At 44.9% G+C, this 24,922-nt stretch overlaps 1 protein-coding gene across 5 annotated transcripts in view; it reads right to left on the reverse strand.

The window, feature by feature from the left end:
- ARHGAP26 (Rho GTPase activating protein 26) overlaps positions 1 to 24,922 on the reverse strand; it is a 392,826-nt gene that overhangs the window by 227,642 nt on the left and 140,262 nt on the right. For all 5 annotated transcript variants that reach the window (XM_041000639.1, XM_041000725.1, XM_041000551.1 and 2 more), the window contains exon 11: positions 13,259 to 13,337. In XM_041000639.1, coding sequence (XP_040856573.1) covers positions 13,259 to 13,337 — 79 coding nt within the window. The remainder of the gene's footprint in view (positions 1 to 13,258; positions 13,338 to 24,922) is intronic.

Consider the following 24,922-nt stretch of genomic DNA (forward strand, 5'->3'; position numbering starts at 1 on the left):
TGGTTTAGCTTAAGTGGCTTATTTGTAGAAATATGTGAATTGTGACCTAAACAATCCCCAAATATCTACAATAAGAGAAAAAATATTTTGTCCTTAGGTTCCATTATCTAGAGATCCATGGGTAGCATTGTCCCGTTAAAAATCATGCCTCTAACAGCTTCAGATTCAGAGTCTGAGGCGATGTGACAGTAAGCGCTATAGGTGAGTCAGGATTAAACTCTGAACCAGAAAAAAATATGGGACAGCTGACCAGCCCTGAGATCTGTAAAAATAGATAATATTATATCCACATTAACTTCAAATTGATACACATCAGGTAATGGAGATAATCCTATTTCCTAAGAAAACAATCTCAGCCATGTCATATTAAGTTAAAAAAAATTCTACTAAAAAGAGGAATTTATTTCTAGATGCACAAGTATGGTCATAAATAATAGAATGGTCATAATAATAGAATAATCTTTGGAGAGACACACCATACATTTAACTCCAGGAAGGACTTCTTCAATGATGGCCAGGAATGACAGTCTCATGTTTCTAACATCAACAATTAGAAAAAGCCAAGAGTCTTTGAAAAGATAAATGTGGCTCACTGTACTCCTCGGTTACGACTTTTATTTACTAGCAACGTTAGTACATGGAAATGTGAAGAATTCAGAAATGAAGGTTCAAAGACTCTCATAACCAATTCTACTTCCTCCTAAAGAAATAAAGACACAAGTAACAATAAAATACTACCGGAAGAGATGTAATTAAAATAAGAGTGGCGACAATGAAGTCACCACTGATCAAAAGTGTGAAGAAACCACTGAAGACCTATCAAAGGGGTCTTAGTGGTATATTTACAACTCCACAAACACAAAAAGAAGTGAGATTATTCAACTGATGTGTGACCACCAGAGAGACAAGTACGTCTTACAGTCTAAGTGTGTGCTCCCAAAAGTCATAGCATGACATAATCACCAAAATGATGGTTGAAAACAGTGGAGACCTTCAGATGAGCTCTCCCCTCACCAACAGGATTAGTATCCTCACAAAAGAGAACAGTCAGCAAAGAAAGAGGGGACAGGCATTTTGCACAGTGATTAAGATGCTGTGTCGGGCCCGGCGTGGTGGCCCAAGTGGTTAAAGTCCTCGCCTTGCACGCCTGGGATCCCATATGGGCGCCAGTTCTATCCCTGCAGTCCCGCTTCCCTTCCAGCTCCCCGCCTGTGGCCTGGGAAAGCAGTTGAGGATGGCTCAAAGCCTTGGGACTCTGCACCCGCGTGGGAGACCCAGAAGAGGCTCCTGGCTTTGGTTCGGCATAGCATCGGCCATTGTGCTCACTTGGGGAGTGAATCATCGGACGGAAGACCTTCCTCTCTGTCTCTCCTCTCTGTATATCCGCCTTTCCAATAAAAAAAAAAAAAAGATGCTGTGTGCAACTTTCACACACTATGTCTGAACGCTTAGTTCAGGTTCAGCTCCTTGTTGTTTCCTGGGGGACAGCAGTGTCCTGTGGGGACAGCAGTCATGGTCCTTGCTTCTCATATAGGAGACTCAGACTGAGTTTTAGGCTCCTGGCTCCAGGCTGTACCAGCCTTGGCTATTTGTGGGCAAAACTAAAAAATAGGAAATCTCCCCAACTTTAAAAAAGAGTTTCCTAGCCCTTCTTACATGTGACAATACAGTCAGAAGGTGCTTTGTATGTGTCAGGACATCAAATCTGTTGGCACCTTGGTCTCAACACTTTTCAGCCCTCAGGACTGAGCAATAAACATCTGTTGCATATAAGCTACCCAGTTTACGGGATTACAACATAGCAACCCAAACAGACTAAGACACTGGGGAATCACAAGGAATCAGCATCAATTAAGAATGTGTCCAAGGGCCCGGCAAGGTGGTCCAAGTGGTTAAAGTCCTCGCCTTGCACGCCCGGGATCCCATACGGGCGCCAGTTCTATCCCGGCAGCCCCGCTTCCCTTCCAGCTCCCTGCCTGTGGCCGGGAAAGCAGTCAAGGACAGCCCAAAGCTTTGGGACCCTGCACCCGCGTGGGAGACCCAGAAGAGGCTCCTGGCTTTGGTTCGGCATAGTATCGGCCGTTGCGCTCACTTGGGGAGTGAATCATCGGACGGAAGATCTTCCTCTCTGTCTCTCCTCTCTGTATATCCGCCTTTCCAATAAAAATAATAATAATAATAAAAATAAATCTTTAAGAAAAAAAGAATGTGTCCAAACAAATCAACTCTATTTCCATATTTCATACATACATACATTCATTCATTCAATGATTGGACAAGTCCTCAATACTTAACACTTTACCACATACTAGGCACCAAAGCTAAAAATGAAACAAGACAAAAAAGATTTCACCATGGCCCTGTGCTCTTACCACAATCCAGATGGTCAGTATGGCTCCAACAATCTCACTCATCAAGGTACAACTATAACCTGAGAAGAGCCTGGAAGTCAGACAGTCGTTCAAAAGATCTTTACAAGGAAATGGAGAAAGGGGCTCTTCAGAAGGAAGACAGGAGCCCAGGTCTAGATATAGGTGGGGTTGGGAGGACCTTTATCCTCATTAAGCTGTAACTGAAATTAAGTGCTCCAGTCATGAATATGGACAACAAAGCACACTGATATTCGCAGTAACTAGGATTGCATCACCAACCAGAATCTAAGAGGTTTCCACATAACATCATGGCTGTTGTACAGAAGATTCAAATATTTACAGAACTTTTCAGATTTCTTTCTGTATCTCATTATTTAATGTGGCAATAAAAAAGCATATATTTATATGACAGATGCTTTCAACATTTTAGAGTCTGTATTTCTAGATATTTTTCTTCATAAACCATTTTTATTATATGTATTTAAAAACACTATTCTGGCCTAGCAGCTAAAGTCCTTGCCTTGGATCTGCCAGGATCCCATATGGGCACCAGTTTATGTCCCAAAGTCTTGGGATCCTGCACCCATGTGGGAGACTCGCAGAAGCTCCTGGCTCCTGGCTTTGGGATCAACTCAGCTCCAGCCTTTGCGGCCACTTGGGAGTGAATCAGTGGATGGAAGATCTTCCTCTCTGTATATCTCACTTTCCAATAAAATTAAATAAATTTTAAAAACACTATCTCGTGAAATGAGTCTAAAGGCTTTATTTGATTGCGGAACAAACCCATGGTACAAAAAATCAATTAATTCATTAATTAAAAAATCAGTACCACTCAGCTGAAGTCTGGTACAAGCAGGCAGATATATACTTAAATGAAACACAAAATCAAGAAACTCAAGTTCAGATTGAAACTCATCAGATAATGGTGATCTTATTCTCTAAGAAAAGCACCTCAGCCCATCCCTTTAGTTTTACACTCCAGTCTTTCAACAATTACCAGCTAAACTCTTACTCTGTGCCAGCCACTAAGCCAAGCCCAAAGGAAACAGCAGAAAATCCAAAGAAATGTCTATTAATGGGTTCCATCCTCATTTTAGTATCTTTAATGCCAATCAGAACGATTGCTAGACAATCTATAAATCTTTGTTAAATGCTGGAGGAGAATGACTACATGCCAACAAGTACGGTAGATAAGATCTTCTGGCTATTTCATTTCTTAGAAAACTTGATTATTCTCTAGAAAAAAAAAAACAATTGCCTCCTTTTTTATTTTGCCTTAGAGCTCAGGTTGACTAATTAAAAATGCCTTGAATTTCATGAGAAACCGTTCTGAACAACCTCACAAAGAAAACAAGGAGAGAAAGTATTATTACACTTCTTTTTAAGACCTGAGCACATCAATGGCAAAAATATGCACCTATTATGAACTATCTTTATACAAAAGCACTCACATGACACAAAGAAGTGACTGCATAAATCTTGTGACTGGCTTCTTGATTGAATGAGACAAAAGGATGCACAAACCAAATAAAATGGAGACATACTAAGGAACTCAGGGGTGGGTGGAGGGGGACATGGAGGAATGTAAAGCCCTTTCAGATTCTGTCACCATTCCCACTACTTGACCTTAAGAAGAGAACTTTTGGGCCCGGCGCGGTGGCGCAAGTGGTTAAAGGTCCTCGCCTTTCACGCCCGGGATCCCATATGGGCGCCGGTTCTAATCCCGGCAGCCCCGCTTCCCTTCCAGCTCCCTGCCTGTGGCCTGGGAAAGCAGTCGAGGACAGCCCAAAGCTTTGGGACCCTGCACCCGCGTGGGAGACCCGGAAGAGGCTCCTGGCTTCGGATCGGCATAGCATCGGCCCGTTGCGCTCACTTGGGGAGTGAATCATCGGACGGAAGATCTTCCTCTCTGTCTCTCCTCTCTGTATATCCGCCTTTCCAATGAAAAAAATAATAAAAATAAATCTTTAAAAAAAAAAAGAAGAGAACTTTTACAACACACTTCCAAAGCATGGTGTCACTCCAAAAGGAGTCAGGCTTTCTTGGTCACATGGGAGATTAGCCATCTCATCCCTCACCTTCTGAACAACCCAAACCCCTCCAATCACCCATTGCTCTAAGGAAAGAAAACCTGAGCATCCACAAGGGAAGCCTGGTGAGCTGAGCTTAGCATCTGCCTGGCATTAGACATTGCCAGGCCAGGGGCTGCATCAAAACAAAGGAGACTTGGGATGACTTCACTTTCCTCCACCCAAAGCCCAAAAGCACAGTGGAATGCTAAACTAATTTCCATTCTCCACCATGGTGACAGCAGTCCCAGGCCCACACTCTGACCGACTGGCACAGGGTGACTTCAAATAAACTGTCCAAATGACCCAAGAATTAGAGAAAAAATAGGAATCCTGATATCCATCCCTCCTTTCTAAAAAGACAATAGGAAGACCTAACAATTCACGAGTATCTCACCACAGACAGGCATTACCTGCAGGGTGATCCTTACACAACATCTCATGAGGTGGGTGCTTAGCTTGCAGGTGATGCAGAGCTGCCCAGGTCGCGTCCCTGGGCCTCGTGTTTCCCAGAGACAAAAACAAACAAACAAACAAACAAAAGCAGCGGAGCAGGGATGAGAACTGCAGCTGGGGGATGCCATGTTCTTTGCCACTGACACTCTGCCTCTGAGTCCAGGATCACATCTTGACAGTAATTAGTCTTACCTTTTCCTTTACATAGTCTTTTTTTTTTTTTAAGATTTATTTATTTTTATTGGAAAGGCAGATTTACAGACTGAAGGAGAAACAAAGACCTTCCATCTGCTGGTTCACTGCCCAAGTGGCCGCAGTGGCCATGCCAAGCTGAGCTTAGCCAATTTGAAAGTCCATCTGTGGATGGAAAGTGGGGCAGCCAGGACTTAAACCAGGACCCATATGGGATCCTAGTGGATGCAAGGTGAGGACTTTAGCTGCCAGACTACCACAACAGGCCCTTCTTTAGACAGTTTTAACAGCTCAATCACATAGAAAGTGTAAAAAGCAAGGTAACTGCCTATGTACAACTCCTCCAAAAGCTAGGAGCTTGTGCATAGTAGAGAGAGATGTCAGGGCACACAAAGACAAAAACAGAAGATTTCTCTAGAATGGACTTGAGTGCAAGCAAGAAACAGTACTGTGTACCAGAGAAACATTTTCCTTAGTCTCCCCTCTCTTTTCCTCTACTGAAGTAGCCACAACAGCAGCATCACTTCAAGTGAGGGTAAATACCACTCAAGTATGGCCTCCTAAAACTTCAGCCATGTGGGCACTGCAAAACATAAAATACGCAGAGCTGGGGCCCGGCGGCATGGCCTAGCGGCTAAAGTCCTCGCCTTGAACGCGCCAGGATCCCATATGGACGCCAGTTCTAATCCCAGCAGCCCCACTTCCCATCCAGCTCCCTGCTTGTAGCCTGGGAAAGCAGTTGAGGACGGCCCAAAGCCTTGAGACCCTGCACCCGTGTGGGATACCCGGAAGAAGTTCCTGGCTCCTGGCTTCAGACCGGAATAGCATCAGCCGTTGCACTCACTTGGGGAGTGAATCATCGGACAGAAGATCTTCCTCTCTGTCTCTCCTCCTCTCTGTATATCTGACTTTCCAATAAATAAATAAATCTTAAAAAAAAAAAAAGCAGAGCTGAATGCTAGGAATGTGGACTATCTCCCCAGGAGCAAGTATGTACCTTTAAGGACGTGTTTACTCTCTTCCAAAAAATACTACGATACTGGCATGCTCAGAAGCTGCTTCCTGATCCCTGGCAATGAGGTTGATACATACATAACCTTCAGCATCTGGCCATTTTTGACATATAAATTATGCATTTCAAAAGTTTAATGCTAACACACAAATGCTACACTATCTTCCCCCTCCCTCCCCCCTAATCTTGCTAATCTAATTCCACATAATTTGAGCAACTGCTAACCATTAAATCTTCTAGCTGCCAAGAGAGAATTGTGTCCTGGCTCAGACTGGAGACATATTTAATTTAACTAAGGAATCCTTGGGAATATGAGGAAGGATGAGCACTTCTAAAAGGAGGAAATGATACAAGTAGTTGCTGACAGGTATGGCTAGCCACTGCTAAGAGGACAGAGGGGGCCAAAGTTTAAAGAGCTTGCTGCAAACCCTAAGATTCCATGGCATTCCCAGAGAGGCACTGCCTTCCCGAGCCATCCTGGGTAGAAAGGGAAATGTCTGAGGTTGGGTATACAGTGTTGGAAAGGAGGGTAGATTGGGAGGGACTCTCTCCTGCTGCCAGTAAGCATCTTAGCAGCAGTAAGCAAAGCAGGAAGGAGAGGCAACTTCACTTATTCAGAACAGGGCAAAGGAAGTTTGCTGTCTCTGAAACATCTCTGAACTGTGTTAAACATGCAACTTGAACTAAGATTTCTGTGAGCAATTTAATATGGAATGTCATCTGCTTCCCAATCCCTACACAAGGGCCACAGAATAAAACAAGAGCCTTATGTAGCTGCAATGCCACAAGGTAGAAAGTGAAGTCAACAAACCCACTTCACAGCCTTATCCAACTAACTAGCTTTGTGAAACAAAAACAAAAACAAAACAGCTTAGGGGCAGACATTTGATAAAGAGGTTAACACACCACCTGAGCTGCCTACCTCCCAAATTCAAGTTCTAGCCATTCTGCATCCATTCTAGCTTCCTGGTATAGTGAACCCAGGAAGGCATCAGGGGATGGCTCAAGTACCTGGGTGTCTAAACCTGGTTCAGCCCTGGCTGCTAAAGGCATTTGGGGAACTAAGCCAGTAAATGGGTAATGTATTGCTTGTTTTCTAATAAAATCAAAATACATACTTCAAAAAAAAGGAGCAGATTCAAAGAGATTTTAAAAACAGTAGAATGGGACCTGACACAGTGGCTCAGTGGGACTAAATTCTTGCCTTGCACACCAAGGATCCCATATGTGTGGCGGTTTGTATTCCAGCTGTTCCACTTCCCACCCAGCTCCCTCTTTATGACCTGGGAAAGCAGCAGAGGATGGCCCAAAGCCTTGGGACCCTGCACCCACGTGGGAGACCAGGAAGAAGCTCCTGACTCCTGGCTTCAGATGGCTAGCCTGGCCTTTGCAGCCATTTAGGGAGTGAAAAAGCAGACGGGAGATCCTTCTCTCCGCATCTAATTCTTTCTCTGTAAATCTACCTTTCTAATGAAAGTGAATAAATCTTTTTTTAAAAATAGTACAGGGCCCGGCGCGGTGGCGCAGTGGTTAAGGTCCTCGCCTTGCACGCCCAGGATCCCATATGGGCGTCGGTTCTAATCCCGGCGGCCCCACTTCCCATCCAGCTCCCTGCTTGTGGCCTGGGAAAGCAGTCGAGGATGGCCCAAAGCTCTGGGACCCTGCACCCGCGTGGGAGACCCAGAAGAGGCTCCTGGCTTCGGATCGGCATAGCATCGGCCGTTGCACTCACTTGGGGAGTGAATCATCGGACGGAAGACCTTCCTCTCTGTCTCTCCTCTCTGTATATCCGCCTTTCCAATAAAAATAAAATAAATCTTTAAAAAAATAGTACATGAGTTCTTTACACAGTCTCCTCCAATGATTATCTCTTGTAACACAGCTTTAAAACCAGAATATAGATGACTTAATTGGCTAATCCTCTGCATGCAAGCACCAGCATCCCATATGGGTACCAGATCATGTCCATTTGCTTCACTTTCCATCCAGCTCCTTGTTTATGGCCTGGGAAAGCAGTTGACAATGTCTCAAAACCTTGGAATCTTGCACCTATGTGGGAGACCCAGAAGAAGCTTCTGGTTCCTGACTTTGGGTCAGCAGAGCTCGGCCAATGCAAGCCATTTGGGGAACAAACCAACAGATGGAAGATCTTTCATTAAAAATATGCCTTTCCAATAAAAAGAAGTTAATCTTTAAAAAAAAAAAAGAAAGAAAAGAAAATCATCACTGGTACAATACTATTTATTAGCCTACATATCTTGTCCAGTTTTTAGAGACTCATTTGTTTGGGGGGGTGTGTGTATATGCCTTGTGCCCACAGAAATGTGCATATGCACGCATAATCTCTGACCCAGTTTCATCTATCCACATCACAATCAAGATACAGAACTAGTTCATCACCACAGTGGAGCTCCCTTCTGCTATCTCTTCTATAGGTCCCATTTCTATAGCTGTCATGGCTAGGATGTTATAAAATAGAAGCACATGACATAGATCCTGCTCAGACTTCTTTTTCTACTTGGCATAATGCCCTTAAGAAACACACAGTTTGTGTATCCATACTTTATTTCTTTCTCTTGCCAAACAGTAGTCCAGTGTAAGAATATAACAGTTTAATCATTCACTCATCAAAGTGTATGTGTTGTTTCAGACTGAGGATATTATGGAAAAGCTGATATGAACATCTGCACTCAGGTTTTGACGTGCACAGAACATTTATCTAGGTCAAAGATCCAAGAACAACCGCTGGATCCTAAGATAGACACACATTCAGTATCATCAGCAACTGCCACATGACAGGCTGTGTCCTTTTACATCCTCACAAGCAATGAAAAAGCCATTCTCCCAGCATCCTCACCAGCACTTCGTATTTTCTCCTTTTTAACTGTAGTCACTGGGGACAGCAATAGCTCGGGCTTTTGCCTTTCATTTCCCCCAGCAGTAACGGTATCGTACATCTTTTCACCTGCTTTATTCTCCTCTGTACAACATACTTGATATACAGATTGTTCATATGTTTTGTTCTTTTTTTTTTTTTAAAAAAAGTGCTTTATCTTTTAACCACTAAGGTTTGAGTCTATCTTCTAGATTCTAGATTTAAGTCTCATATTAGATATGTGTGTTTTTGCAAATATGCTACTCTTTAGACTGTTTCCATCCTTTTAACAAGATCTTTCACAAACTGAGCTAAAGGTTTAGTTTTGTGAAGAAAAATATACCCACTTTTACTGTATGTGTCACACTTGTGTTATTTCAAAGAACTCTTGACATGGCCCTGGGTTCTAAAAATTTTCTCCTACATATTCTTCTATGATGCATTTTGAATTAACTTTTATATGCAAAGACTGAAACCATGTTCTTTTTTTCCCTGTAGATATCTGTTGAGCAAATACACACACACCCTTTTTCAGAGAAAATAAAACAAAACTATGTCAAACAGCTTCTGCAGCTCTGTCTGAAATCAGCTGGGCATATCTGTTAGAGTCTACTCCTGGATTATTTTTTTTTTGTTCCATTCATCTACGTGTCTATCCCTCTGTCAGTACCACAGTTATGATTATTGCAACCATAAAGGAAATATTAAAATAGCATGGAGCAATTACTCCCACTTCATTTCTTTTCAAAATTGTTTTAACTATTCTAGTTTATGTGCCTTTATATATACTACATTTTCTCAAAAAAAATGCTGCTGGGATTTCAATAGGAATTAAACTGAACCTGTAGATCAGTTTCAGGAGAAGCGGAATCTTCCCACGCATGCACACAGTATGTCTTTCCATCATTTATGTCTTCTTTGGTTTCTTTGTATGTCCCAATGTGTCATTTTCAGCAAACAGTTGCCTTATAAATGTAATTACATTTATTCTTCAGCACTTCATTTTAGGGGAGAGTGACTTGTAATGGTGTCAAGCTTTCAACTTTGTCATCATGTGTTTATGGCTAATTTACAGAAGCACGATTAGCTCTGGAAAGTGTTCAATATCTTATCTTGTGATCTTGCTGAACTCACCTACAAAGTCCAGGAAATCTTTCTATGTAGCCCTTGGAATTTTCTGCATGAGCAGTCACATCATCTACAGATAGGAACAGCCTTGCATCTTCCTTCCGTGCATTTCTTTACATTCTTCTCTTGCCGTGCCTCACACTGACCAGCACTTCCAGGAAAATCATGAATAAACGTGGTGAGAACAAACACTCTTGTTTTGTTCCCAGCCTTAAGGAAAAAGCATTCAGTGTTTCACTCAAAATCCAAAGTTATTGGTAATCTTGTGGTTTCTCACCCTTGGCCAAGCACCAAAGAGCAAACTCACTGACCATAAAATGCCATGGAATATAGTCAGAGTTAAGAGACACTGTGTTTGCCTACCTTGTGCCTCCCACCTACACATTAGGCTCTTCTCAAAGGAAGCCAGCCAGTCCTCACCACTTACACCATTCCAGTGCACAGGGCAGGTGTGGCAGGTCTGCTCAGTTTCTCTCTCCCATCCCCTGGACCAAGTAGCTAGTTCACACAAACTCAGACAGGGGATTTCTTTGGCATTCTTTTACAAAAGCTCTCTTTCCACTTAAAGATCAGAGAGATCAGCAAAGTGACCCAAGTCCAGCCTGCCATCGGCTCTTAAAAACAAAGTTTTACTGCAACACAGACATAACCACTTAGTTACATACTGTCCAGGACTGGTTTTGAGCTGTACTGGTAAAGCTGCAGTGTTACAACAGTGACCACATGGCCCACAAAGCCTAAAATATCATCTGGCCCACTACAGAAAACACTTGCTAATCTCTGTGCTTAATAATGGGACCTAAGCCCACAACAGGAAGCATCAACATTCTATGGGAACATCTTGGAAAACAAACCCAAGCATATTACATCAGCTCCCAGATTCAAATGTGCTACAAACTATCATACCCAGGTACTTTTTAGTCCCATCACCCAATAAATCCCATTTTTTTCCCAAGCAAGTTTGGCTTTCCTTCATCTGATAAAAAGAATTCAAGTTCATTAGAGTGAAACAGTCAATGTCAAAGTACAATTCTCATTTCTTCCGGCCTTATAACATCTATCAATACAAAAAGACATGCAACTTTGCTTTAACTTAGAATGTGATTGTGTACTTAAAAAAAAAAACAAAAAACAAACTGAGCTGTTAAACCATGAATTAAAATGTGGTAAAAATCAACTGATAAGGGGTTCACTTTTGGTTCTATGTTTTTTTTTTTTTGCCAATCCATCCTAAAATTGAACAACTGAAAAACAAAAATGACAACCCCCCTCAAATTATTCCCCTACTCAAAAAAAAAAAAACCCAACACTAAATAAACTACCACATAATACCTGACACAAATAAAAGAACAAAAAATATGCATCCTTGAAATAAATGAACTACTGTAAGACCATTTTGAGAAGAATGAATTACTGGAAGCCAAAACTCCCAAGGGGACAGATCTAACTAATTAGGAAAACGGCGATTAAAACTGGAGCTACTAATTGTCTCCTGGGTGTAGAGCTCCAATTATGTTCACAGAGGCTCTCAGGAATGGGAGACAAAATTAGGCTCACTCTTACTCTCATCTATGCAGTCACCATTTGTCTACACTGATCTCAGAACACTAAAAAACACATGTGAGCTATGGCTTCTAATGCAAGCAATATGTTCCGATGAGGAAATAATTTTATATAGTGTTTATAAACCGAATAATTCTGTGTTTAAACTTGTTTTAATGTGTACTGTCCTGGAACAAGGAGATGTTTCTTTCAACAGCACGCTTTCCATCTGCAAAGGCCAGATGTTAATCTACCGGCAAACTGAAGTGGTTAGTAAGATCCCAATTATACACAGACTGAGAACAAATATCAAGTAGTAGAGAGGAGAGGGAAAGGAAGGAGGCTCCAAACGAAACTGGCAAAGCAGTTGCCAAACTCTAACTTACAGAACTGGGGACAATGGTACTGAGTTTGACAAACCCAGAATAGGAATGCCATGACAGGGATTCCCTTCATGGCTATTTCTTCTCCTTTAAGTCAAAAACCCATCCCATAGAACCAGAGAAAGGACTGTAAACATGAACTAAGAATTCTTGAGAGACAATGCTAATAATAACCAAAGATTCCAAGGGCTAGACACAGGTTCAAATTTGCTACCACAGTGGAGACCCTACCCTTTTTCTTCCCTATACCCTGGGTTTGGGCAGGACCCATGGCTACTAGTTTACAGGCTAAATTTCCCATCCTCCTTTGCAGCAGACAGGGCCATATCACCTACGTCTGAACCAATGGCAGTGATGTGTGTAACTTTCGGATCCTTCTCAGTCTTACCCTGGCTACTTCCATCTCCATTTTCTAGTTGAAGATCAGCACTGATTGCAGCAACCTGGGAAGTCAGCGGTTGGAGACCACCAGATGACCCGAGCAAGACCAAGCATGCTTCTGCTACACCAAAGCCACAGTGGCATGGAATCTCCATCTCACAGCAACCTAGCCTATTGACTCTTTTTATCATTTATTGCTGGGACAGGGTTAGTCTACCATCTTTGACTTTTTCTAACTTAGAGATTTCATAAACATGGAAGCTAAGATCTTTGACACCAAGATGAAAAGACTACTCTGGGACTTTTCACGGGCTGTTACAGGAGTTTCATATCACAAGCTACCACAGATCATAGCACCAGGCTCACCTCCTTTCTTCCACTCTGATAAAGTTCTACTGCTCATAAAGGGGTGGCAGTTACTATGTCAATGGAAGGCTATACCAAAATGTAATGGTTGTTAATGGGGTGAGCAACTATGAAAGAAATCAATGTGAGATAATGCTTTGCTCCCTATTTCAGGGATGCATCTATAAGCATTCAGTAAGTCAGGGTGGTCTCTAGATCCTTTAAGAGCCCTACAGCTGTTGCTGTTGTCATTGCAAGATAGGAAATTCTGGTGTAGTATCCTGCAAGAATCTATACCTAAAGACTGACAGTCAACCCACAGCCCCCATGGACACACAGAAACAACGTTAACTTCCACAAATAGAAGCTTAGGAACAGAAACATCTCTCTGTGTTGCTTTTAAGGACCCCTGTCTTCACAACAGCAACACTCGTGGCACTAGGGAAGCAACGAACAATTTAGGAGCTTTATTCTTGGCTCTGCTTCCCTGCATTGTTACTTACGGGTTCCCGGCCATCCATGGCTTCCATCCAGAGCCTCCGGTCCTCTTCCGACAACGCCTGCATGGTGATAACCCCTGGCCTGCAGAGAAAGGAGGGACCTGGTTACCGACTCAGTGACACATGGGGAAAGGGGACTCAGCAGAGGGACAGGTTGCAAAGGTGAACAGCACAGAACGAGGCACAACAGCCTGCTTCTCTAAGCCATTTTCCTGGATCTGAAAGCAGGCCCCTGCCTGGAATCCCTTGCAGTTAGCTTATCACCTTTGGTGGGGCAGGAAGCAAGGCAGGAGATCCAACCTGATTTTACAAGCGAAGAACACAGAGGGTAGAGTGATTCCATCAGACCTTTGCTATTTATTGAAATTGCACGCGTTTCTCCACAATGCTTCACATAGCATGAAGACAACAAATTTACTGAAGTTAACAGAAAGAGACAACTCTACAGGCTGAACAAAACTGTCTTCTATCATCTAAAGTTTGAACTATTCCTGACATGAAGAAGTAATCAGCCTTGTAACTTTACTCATATTAAATGTGTGCCTTTTTAAATGACTGCTTAGCACTGCAGGTGCTCCTTGCTCTTGCTCCAGCTCTTGTCATTGTCCTTGGCACCTGCCTCCTTACAGCAGCATAGCCTTCCAGAAAGCAGGTGCACTGCATCCTGGTGTGATGGTTGAGTCTCCATCACCAATGGCACCACACAAGAAAGAGAAGACGAGATTACACATTTCCAAAGCTCACTCAAGCAAGAGTTCCTGGTCAGGGTCCGCAGATGGATCTTGGTTTCCAAAGACGTAAGCAAGTAAGCACAAAGGGAACGGGAATACTGAGGGTAAGGCTGTGTGGGTGTGTGAACATGTGTGGGGGCGGAGAGTCCTACATGTAAATGCTGAATGGGACAAGGTGGATGGATGGGCGGCTGAGTGTGTGTTGATGATGCCCTGAGAGGGGAGTCACTCCTATGAGAGCCTCAGCAAGCACTGGCACCATGACACAAACATAACTCTGCAGCTGAAACAACTTTCTCCAGAAACTCCTGCCAGCAACTCCCTCCTCTTTTCTGGAAGCCTCAATCCCAGACCCATAGCCCATCGTGAGTGCCACCCTCCCTAGGCACCTGCAGATAGTGATCACGGCTGCAGTCTCGAACTTACTGTCCCAGGGGTACAGGAGACTGATTCTAACCTTCTACCTTTCACAATGCCAGGCACCAAGTACTAAAGGCCTTGAAAGTAGAAGTCTAAGAAGCTACAATCTGCTGCAGAACACTCAAGTATGCTTAACATCTTGTACTTGCATCATCGTTTTAGACTCAGGCATTCCACTAGATGGAGGCTCCAAGTCTAACACTATCCTATGGACTCTCAACCTATGCCTAGGTTGGGAATTGGGATGTGAACAACTCTTGCTGGTTATCCTGATACACAGTTAAGTTTGAAGCTCAGGCTCCAGGATGACCATTCATCTCCTTCCTGGTCCCCCTGTGCCAGAGAGCTGAGCTACTCTCCTCTCTGCACGGGGGCAAGCAGCCAGCACGTCTCCAGCTCATTTCCTGCTAGGGAACAGTGAGATCACACGAGGTGCCCACACATCAAGATCTCAGGGGTTCGCAGATGTCACAGTAACTGCACAGCACACACAGTGGGAAGTTTCCACCCCAGAGCCACAAAGAGGAAGTTCAGACAAACCCAGAGGCTATGAAGGGAGGGTCACTTGGCCTGGGTTACCAGGAAGGTCAACAGGATTTGTTTTCATTTCAAGAAGAAATTTTAAAATGTAGATACTCTTCCACACATAGTCTTATACCCTTTGTGGGGATGAAGTGGGCGAGGAGCAGATGGTGGACAGTGAATCAGGTGAATTCAACCCACTTACTCAAATCCTATCACCTCAGCTCAATTTCCCTGAAAGGAAAGTCCTTGAGGCTTTCACTTGCTTTATTTTATTTTGAAGCGTGGTGCTTAGCATGGGCCAAGGGAAGAATAAATACAGAAAGAAAGTTATTGCTTTATTCTAAAATAAAGAATGTGGACCCTCTACCTTAATATAAAGGAGTTTGTGTGCAAGAGATTTGTATAATTGTGGTTTTAATTGCAGTGAAGGAAAAGACACAAACAGGTACTGTATGGATGCCCACAAAGGATAACACTGTGAGGCAAAAGAAGCCAGACCCAACAGAACACAACTACATCATGCCATTTACCACACAGGCCAACACTTGCCAAACTCCACGGCGAAAGGAACCAGAAGGGTGAGTTTGTGGGAATAGGCAATGATAAGGAAGGAGCACAAGAGGAATTTCTGAGGTGACAGAAAAAGCTCATCTCATGATCTAGGAGTGACACAGGTGTATGCAAATGCATGTTTGTAAAAGTCATTAAGATACAACCTTATGATGTGTGCATTTTACTGTATCTACACTTTAGCAGAAAAAGGTGTGTGTTACCCAGTAGATAGGCCTTCTCACCAGTAATGGAGGCTCATGAGGGATACAGGCACTGGGAGCACCCAGGTGGACAGCCTGCTGGGGAAGCAGGTGAGCTGTCCCATGCTATTTGGAACATCTGCATTGGACCTGCTAGGGTGACTGCTAGAGGGCAGTGCATGATGTGAAGGTCAAATACCACAGAGACAAGACTTTTCCACGTGTCAGGCACACAGGTGTGGGTGTGGAGGGACAGCACAGGAGGTGAGCATCAGGGCTGGAAACAGGTAGGTTCATAGGGTTTTCCAACAAAGGGAAAAGCCACACCCAGAAGTGCTGCAGCTCCACAAGCCTTCAAACCCACTGCGTTCACACACAGCATGGCCAGTTGCACCTCGACCACAAGGCGCGGGGCTGTGGGCACACCAGCTCTGACGTAAGGATGCTTGTTTTTTTTCCCCCCTCAGGAAGCAGGAAACTGACCCAGCACTTTCCCACCCCCTTTCTGCCATGAATGTCTAATAACTGAGGAGAGTGGGAGGCATCTTCAGCCAATTCTAGACAATCTGCTGAGGAGCTTCCTCTAACCAGTCCAGGAGAGAAGGAGCTAAGGGCTTAAAAACCTTCTTTCCAGGCCACTTCCTCCAAGAGCCTACTTCAAGGACAGCACCTCTTTCTCACTGCAAAGGTGTCCTGTGTCGGTGCTGTATGTGCACTAGCTGGAAAGCCTCAACAAGGGCCTGCCAGGCCTCTAGGCTGGCATCCACCTGCCACACTGCACAAGTAGTGCAGAAGAAAGTTCTCCATCTATGACACAGCAAGCTGTACCCACCGCCTTATGTACCCAGCCACTACACAGCCCACAGAAAACAACCCATCCAGGGTCTGGGGACCACTGAGGTTGGCCGACAGCCTTCTCTCTCCAGCCATAGCAGGCAGGATCACAATCAGCCCCAATCCCAGGGTTCCTCGACAGCTCTCCTCCTCTGATCTTATTCCTGAATCTGAGTCAACAATGGTGATCTCAGTGGTTTGGCAATTTACCCACTTCCTACTGGACAAGGAAATGCTGTTACCGACTCCACCCCACTGGAACAAACACACTCAGAGTCTGACAGTGCCGTGCTTTCTAAATCAACCTCCAAAGCTGCAGGGTTCACTCATTCCTAAGACCATAAAGCTTCACTTGGCCAGAGTTCATTCCCCGGCTCCCGCCCATACCACTATACACTAAAGTTTCAAGCTCAGAGTAAAAGAGGGACTGTGGCACTGAAAAAAACCCTGGGTTTCTCACAGTCTGAGTGCGAGACCTGCTCCATGATGCTTACATAGAGCGAGGTGTAGGTTTGGGGAACGGGCTGCAGGCCCAACCAAGAGAGTTTTCCGAGAGCCAGCGAGTGGAAGTGGTCCTGTATGTCTGAAGCACTTCCAGAAAAACTGATTCCCTGCAGAGCCTAACCAAGGACAAGGCCAAGGACAAGGATGAGCAGATCTTCAATTACAGACCAGAAGGCCAAAGCTACGCAGAAAAATCCTGGAAGATGACAACCATTCCACGTCTATGAAATTACAGATGCAAATGTTTACAGGGACCAAGTAAAGAGGGAAAATGACGGAAGCCAAAAAACAGCATCTTTGTAACTCTACAAAAAGGGGCTTTGTCTTATTTTCCTTACAACATGCAGCCCTGGGGTAGGTGTTAGGCCTAGTGGTTAGGTCACCAGTTAGAATGTCCTTGTGCCGTGTTTAGTGCCTGGGTCCGAGTCCCAGCTTTGTTTCTGATTCCAGCTTCGTTCTTGTGTAGACCCTGAGACACAGCAGGAGATGGCTCCACCCCACGGGAGACCCCTGAGTTTTAGACTCCAAGCTTTGGCGACTTAAAAAGAAAAATGAAACCCTTTAACTTTTTCTTTTAGATAGACACACAAGATAAAGAAGCAAGAAGAAAAAGTTCAAACGTAAGGTCAAGTGGCAGCTGTCCCCATCACCACAGTGTGAACTAGCAGGATGGAGAACACACACTGCACCCGTCGGAGGCATCTGTCACTCAGCTGGACCAAAAGTTAGCACACAGCACGGTGCGATCACCAGTGACCTGTCCAGTTTTACAATGTTGTTTCAGACACTTGACCTGAGCAGAGCACATGTGTCGGTGGGCCTTCAGTTTACAATTCCTGGTATGTGCATCCATCTTTCTCTGCCCTTTCTTCCTTCCCAGCTTAGTTGCACTTCAGGTCACCACAGCATGTGATAAAGTCACAGCAGGTGTCAGGACTCACAGTGACAGATGCTTGATGCACATTACAGTCCAACTCAGCAGGGTACCCACAGGCCAGCCACAGTAGAGGAACCCCAAACACATCCCTATTTTCTCCACTACTCAGCCAGCCAGCATGTCAGGGTGGGGCTGGGGAGCAACAGCAATCTATATTACTTGGAGATGAAAGCTTATGTTTCTGCTTCACTATGAGAAACTTGAAGAATGAACTACTGGGTCCTGGTATATTGCAGACCCTTGTGCATCCAAAGGATTCACAAAATGCCACAACAATCTGTATGCAGAGCCGGGCAAAAGACAAAAAGTTGGAGACATCCTCCCCTGCAAACGGGCAGCCTCTGAACAGTCACTGAGATTGACTGTTTGCTGTGTGCCAAGTACTGTGCAGTGGGCGCTCCCTGCGTGAACAGTTATTTTTCACAGTAACTGCACCAAGTAGGCTCCACTGCCACGGCTCTTGTTAAAAGTGAAAGAGAAATCACTTATGCAATGTCACCCTCCTGGTCAGTGGCAAAGCCTGGACTTCACCCAGAGGTGCCTGATGCTAAAGCAAAGCCCAAACAACTCAACCACAATGCTGCATTGCATCCACGTGCACACACCGCATATGTGTCCTAGGATGCAGCAAGACCAGCTCCTGGGGGGAAGGACTGAAGCCACCCTACCCACCCGCTAAGAAGTTGCTTCTGGAAGAAAGCAGTTGCATAGGAAGCATCTGATCTGAATGAGTGAAAGAATCAGAACCTAGGGAAGCTGTAATGTTGTCCTGTCAGGAGAAAAGATCTTAAAGTAGTAGGACCATAGCAAAAACAACAACAACAACAACAAGCAAAGCCAGTCTAAACTAGAATATATAGTGTCAACCATCTCAGAAAATTTCTCAGGTTTTTATCTGTAAGAAGAAGTCATAAAATGTCAGGAGGCCATTAAATAGAACAACCCTTTGATATAACAGACACCGAGAGTCCACTGTGCAACAGGCCTGAGGCTGGGCACTGGAGGGTCGGGGGTCCCCACACCGTAACACAGTGCCTAGAGGGAAGGCAGTGTTGCCTGGGAGACGAGTGTGGGTCAAAAAGAAACACCCCTTGTAAGCACCGTTCACACAAGCTTTGGGAACTATCATGTGGCTTTTCTTCCTCATTTTTCCTCTTTTCTATCATGATGAACAGAATCAGACCTGTGTGGAATTTACCGGTTCAATTGTTTCCTCTCTTTGGATTCAGGTGACAGCAAAATTTAAGTTTCAATCTTACAAAACAAAACCTCAGAGTTAAAAACTGGCAGAGAACCTAGCCTCATCAATCAACAGGACTTCAAACTCCATTACGCAAAGAGTAGAAATACAGCTCCTCCTCCTCAAGTTCATTAACCACCTCATCCCATTCTTACTTAAAGCAGAGTTACAACGCAAGAACGCCCTCTTGCTAATTAAAAAAAAAAAAAAGAAGCAGCAGCAGCTCGATGGCAAGTTCCAACAACATGAATCCTAAAGATTCCAAGAACTCCCCTTAGTTTATAGAGTGGCCACAAAGTCCTTCAGCAAGCATCACTATCTCCCCCACTCAGTCAGGCAAGGCAGCGCAGTGCAACACCCTCCGAGGAAGGAAAGGGCCACTTCCTGCCCGAAATGTCAATGGCCCTGGGACCAGCACTCGATCGGACCAGCAGGAAGGCAAAGTCAAATATTATTCCAAAGCAGGGGTGAGAAGGGGAGGGAGGGGAAGCTGGAAACCAGGAAAAATGGATTCATCTGTTGGAAAAGATAACGTGCACCGCCGTAAGAGGGAAAAGCAGGGCTGCTGGGTTCTCAGCAAAGCCACCCCTCTGTTTACTTCACTGTCCTCAGATGCGCTGTCACCAAAGCCAAGAGCTTCGGCTCAGAAAGCCCAGCAGAGTCTGGACTCACTGAGCGTGTTTGCTTTTGCCAGAAGGGGGCCATGAAGGATCTCTCAAAGGGCTGGGAAAAAGGAGCTTCTGGAGAAGGAATAAGTGATTCAGAACCCCTTTTCTTCAAGCAGTAAAGTCTCAGGATGACTGCTGCTGCAGAAATGTCCCCTTCTCCCCCAACTCCTAACTGTCAACGAAGGAAAAACAGTTAATTTTCAACTGGACTGGCTCATGGCTGCCGACACAGATACAAAACTGCCATCTAGAGGTGGAAGGCTGCAATCGCATGTTACATAACATTTCGGGGCAAGACAGACACACGTGTGTACACACACACACAGTGCATGCACACTTACCACGTATTAGAAGAAACAATATTAATTCAAAATTTGTAGGCACCCCCTTTTAGACCATAACTTGGACAAGAGTGGCATAAACTGTCTTACATGAAACATATAAACAGTCATTTACACACGTAAAGGATTTGAAAATGAACTCTTCCCCTGGGAAGCCCATTGCACAAACACCATTCAATGCCCCTGTATTTGCTTTCAATGTATCGATAACCTGACAAGTCATGAAACAATGCTTAGATAAAAACGCTGGCTTACAGAAACAACCACCAAAGCTAAGATTCAATACATGAACAATAAAGTCCCAGGTGTTAAAACACAGGAAAGTACAAATGCAAAGGCACAACGCTGGGCTCTATCAGAGGGAATATTACTACACCCAACTTCAAAACAATCCTTCAAGAGAGTTAATGATTCAAGCCCTTTTACTGATGCGATCAAACCACTTGTCCAGGGTCACACAGCCAGAAAGGGACAGGACCGAAATTCAACTCAGAACTGCTTTGCTCTTCAACTGCCAGATGCAGCCTACTATAAAAATACACTTACAATGAATATACTGATACAGTGCTTCCAGTGGTTTGGTCAACTCTTCCTAGCGTCACGGTTCTGACATTAACTTTCCATTTCCCTGGGCTTTTTCTACCATACTCGCTTGCACATATGTGTGTATCTTTGCTTCAGTTTAAAGTTCTTTTTATTTGTCTAAAAGGCAAGATGACAGAAAGAGAGACAGAGAGAGAGGGAAAGAGACAGCTCTTCCATCCACTGGCTCACTCCCACAGATGTCACAGTCAGGTCCGGGTTAGGCTGAAGCCAGGAGTTAGGGAACTCAATCCTGGCCTGCTACTTGAGCAGCAGGGGCCCAAGCCCCAGGACCATCCTCTACTCTCTCCCCAGGCACATCAACAATAGCTAATCAGAAGCAGAGTAGCCGGGATTCAAGCCAGCACTTTGATAAGAGATGCTGGTGCCGTAACTGGCAGTACCTGTTGCACCACTGTGCCAGTAACTTGCTGAAGTTCCTTTATTCTCAACATAAAAGTCCTCTGAGGTCTCAAAGGAAAGCATGAGATGTTCTATCTCAAAACTGTACCATCATATAAAAAATAAAATTGAACAGCCACCTGGACATGATACTGTATTAAAAACAATATAGGGCAGACAGGGTGGTAACAGAGGTTAAGCCACTGCTTAAGCTAACTGATACGGGTGGTTTAACCCTCATCAGAGGCAATCTAGCTTCCTGCTAACATTCCTGGGCAGCAGCAGAGATGACCCAACTACTTAAGTTCCTGTCCCTGATGTGGGCGACCTGAATGAAGTTCTGGCTCCTGCCTTCGGTCTGCCTTCCTGGCCTTGCGCTGGCTACGACAGACATTTGGAGGATTTGTCAGTGGAAGGAAGCTCTCTACTTCTCGGTCTGCCTCCTCTCTTTCTGCCGGTGTGCCTCCCACACAAACTTTAAAAGAATCAGAGCAATATGAAATAATAATATTCTGCCTCTGAGGCAAATCAGGTGGGACAAGCATTCAGAACTGAGGAGAGGTACATAAAACATACATAGTTAAACAGCAGCCAACCAGTACAAAGAAGAGCTCCTCGCTGGGCAGTGTAAGGTACCTGGTAGCAGGAAGAAGACAGGGCTGACAAGGGTGGGTAGAACAGGGGGCTGGCTCAGAGGAAATCATGATAAGGTTGTAAGAGGAAGACTTTGGAGTTAGTACAAAAGACGATGAGAGGAGGCCTTTGAAGAAACAAAAGTCAGCAGGTTCACAGTGCCTTGTCAGTAGTCTCTACATAAAGAGAGGGAGGGAGAGAGACGAGTGTTCCAGCCAGCCCACCATTCTTTTGAAAATTGGCAGGTTTAGGGACCTCCATGTGCTACACTTCCCCAAAAGTATTCGGCCCTGCGGTATAGCTAGAACACTTAATTCATGTGCGTGTTATACAACACTCCATGTATCTGAACTTCTGGTGGCCAAATGCACGCGCGCGCATGTGTGTGTGTGTGTGTGTGTGTGTGTGTGTGTGTGTGTGAACCCTACACTCAAAGCTAAGCCCCAGGAGGACAAAGCCAATGCCCAGCCTATTCCTGCTCCCACTTCCCACTATGAACCTAGCCTTGCACATATAACAAGCTCTCCCCTCTGCCCAGCAAGGCACAAGGGGCCTTTCACACACACACACACACACACACACACACACACACACACACGCAGGCACCTAAACTCGGTGCAGTCAGCTGAGCAACATACAGCATTCTAATCACTTCCTTCCCCCCTGCATATCACTAGCCCCCCAAGACACTACATGGATTCAGTGAATCACAACAAGTCTTTGTTTCTATGATTTTCCATATGCTTTAGTGGCCTCTCCTAGAAAACATTTGGAAGAAAATACCCATGTGTCACATACGTCTGTGAGAAGTTTCTTAAAAATAAACAAATCCAGGGATGCTGGCAAGCGACTAGCATGATTCTTTAGCTCAAATGAATGCTTCCCCTACATTTGCTCATTCTTGTCCATTAGACACGGCATGGCAGAGCTCATCACTCAAGTCAGTGATCACAGATGTGGGCCAGCTTCACACAGGCAGGCACCACTGCCACTAAGGCTGCTCTTGGCCCAGGCCCCGCTGTCTTCAGTGACTTCACACTCCATTCTCTTGAAAAGAACCTATGTAGTTTAAGGCTAGGGGCGAGGGAGGTAGGGGTGGGTATGGGGAGAATGGTCTATGTAATTCACTAACCCACATAAAACGCAAACCTTCAAATGCTAGGTGTTGTGGCAAGGCACAACCAAGAATGCTTACTTGTTGAGGTTAAAAAGGGCAATTTTGAGAAAGCTGATGGAATCTGTGGGGAGGGGGTGTTGGTGCTGGGGGGAGCTCACGCAGATGGAGGAAGGTGACTGATACAAACGCCTGCTTGGTGAACTGAGACTTCTGGTCCGTGAGGTGCACAGCCATCCTTTAAAAGGCTGCTGAGCTGGGCTTGGCACAGTAGCCTAGTGGCTAAAGTCCTCACCCTGCACATGCCAAGATTCCATATGGGCACTGGTTCTAATTCCAGCTGGTCCACTCCCCATCTAGCTCCCTGCCCGTGGCCTGGGGAAGCAGTCGAGGAAGGCCCAGGGCTTTGGGGCCCTGCACCCGCATGGGAGACCAGGAGGAAGTTCCTGGATCCTGCCTTCAGATTGGATCAGCTCAGCTCCAGTCGGAAGATCATTCTCTCTGTATTTCCTTCTCTTTGTGTATCTGCCTTTCCAATAAATTAAAAAAAAAAAGGCTGCTGAGCTGAACCTCTTCTTGGGACACCAACCCCTATGGATGCTGGTTCAAGTTTTGGGTACTCCACTGCCCTATCCAGCTCCCTGCTACTGCACCCAAGAAAGCAGTGGAAGGTGGCCTGGGACCTTGGGCCTAAGAACCCTAAGTCAGGGACACAACCAACATGCACTGCCCGACAAGTGTGGAGCCAGCAGTCTGGTCAAGCTGCTGACAAGTTCAGCTCTCCCTGAGGTCTGTGTGGCAGATTCTGTTCTGCCTCATTGGTCTCCGGCTGGGCCAAGGTCAGCTCCCTAGGCTCGGACACGTCCTCTGGGTCCACATTCCCACCCCACCTCTATAAGCACACCAGTGACCTCAGTGTAACTTAGGTGCATCTATAAAGACCCCATAACCCTAGAAGTTCACTTTTTCAGATAATAAGGATTGGGTCTGCAACATATGAACCTGATAAGGGCACAGAGGTCATCACAGCAAACACTTTCTTACCAAACAAGAAAATACACTGGTTTGAAGTGGGGTGTGTCAGCACCCCACCGCTGCACGAGCCAAAGACACTGACTTCAAGCCCTATCATGTTCTTGATGCTCCTTCCTGAAGGTGAATCTCAAAAGAAATCAAAAAGGGAATTCAGAGAACTAACACACTGATCTGGTGGGCATGACACCCAGACCTGTAAAAATTTAGGTCTGAAAAAAGCACAAAGAATTTCTCCTAACTTTGAAAACCACCCGGCACTGATGACAGTAAAGCCCTTTTGAAGGGAAGCCAAAGACATGAGGAACTAATCCTAGCCTGAGAATGTTGGCTCGGGACAGTGCAAGAGTCTTCAGGAGTTTAGGTCTGAACCTATCAAGGCGCTGGTTCTGACTGGTGGAAAATAAAGAAAAGCAGTAGCAAGACTCAGGGTATAATAGGGCCCCTGGAACACTGTGGAAGCCAGCAGGGGTCAGATGCAGAGAAGAGAGCAGACGTATAGTTCTGAAATAGCAAGAAATGTGGAAATACAAATTCAAACATTTCTACATTTCTGAGGTCATATTCAGTACTAAGAAGGATCTTTGAAGCATAAAATTCAAGAACTATATACCTAAACCTCAAAGACCTGAAGTAATGCTGCATGTGATTCTCAGTTCACTCAAAGGTCAAAGAGCCACAGGCTCTTCCTGTAGGCAGACCTTAGTGTCAGGAATTCACTCAGTGTCACCATGAACTAAGGATTAACAAAGTGACAGCAATGCACTGAGATTTCTCCTACTCATGTAGTTTCCCCGAATCTGGGAGAGAAGAAAGAAGGAGGAGAGAGGAAAAGGAAGAAAGCAGAAAATGGGCAAAGTGCTTAGGCTCTTGAACCCACAGGGGAGACCCTAAGGAAGCTTCTGGCATCTGGTCCAGCCCTAGCTACTGTGGTCATCTGGGAGGTCAACCA

Source organism: Ochotona curzoniae, unplaced genomic scaffold (assembly GCF_017591425.1).
Source record: "Ochotona curzoniae isolate NIBS_2020 unplaced genomic scaffold, NIBS_Ocur_1.0 contig_1, whole genome shotgun sequence".
NCBI classification, from domain to species: domain Eukaryota; kingdom Metazoa; phylum Chordata; class Mammalia; order Lagomorpha; family Ochotonidae; genus Ochotona; species Ochotona curzoniae.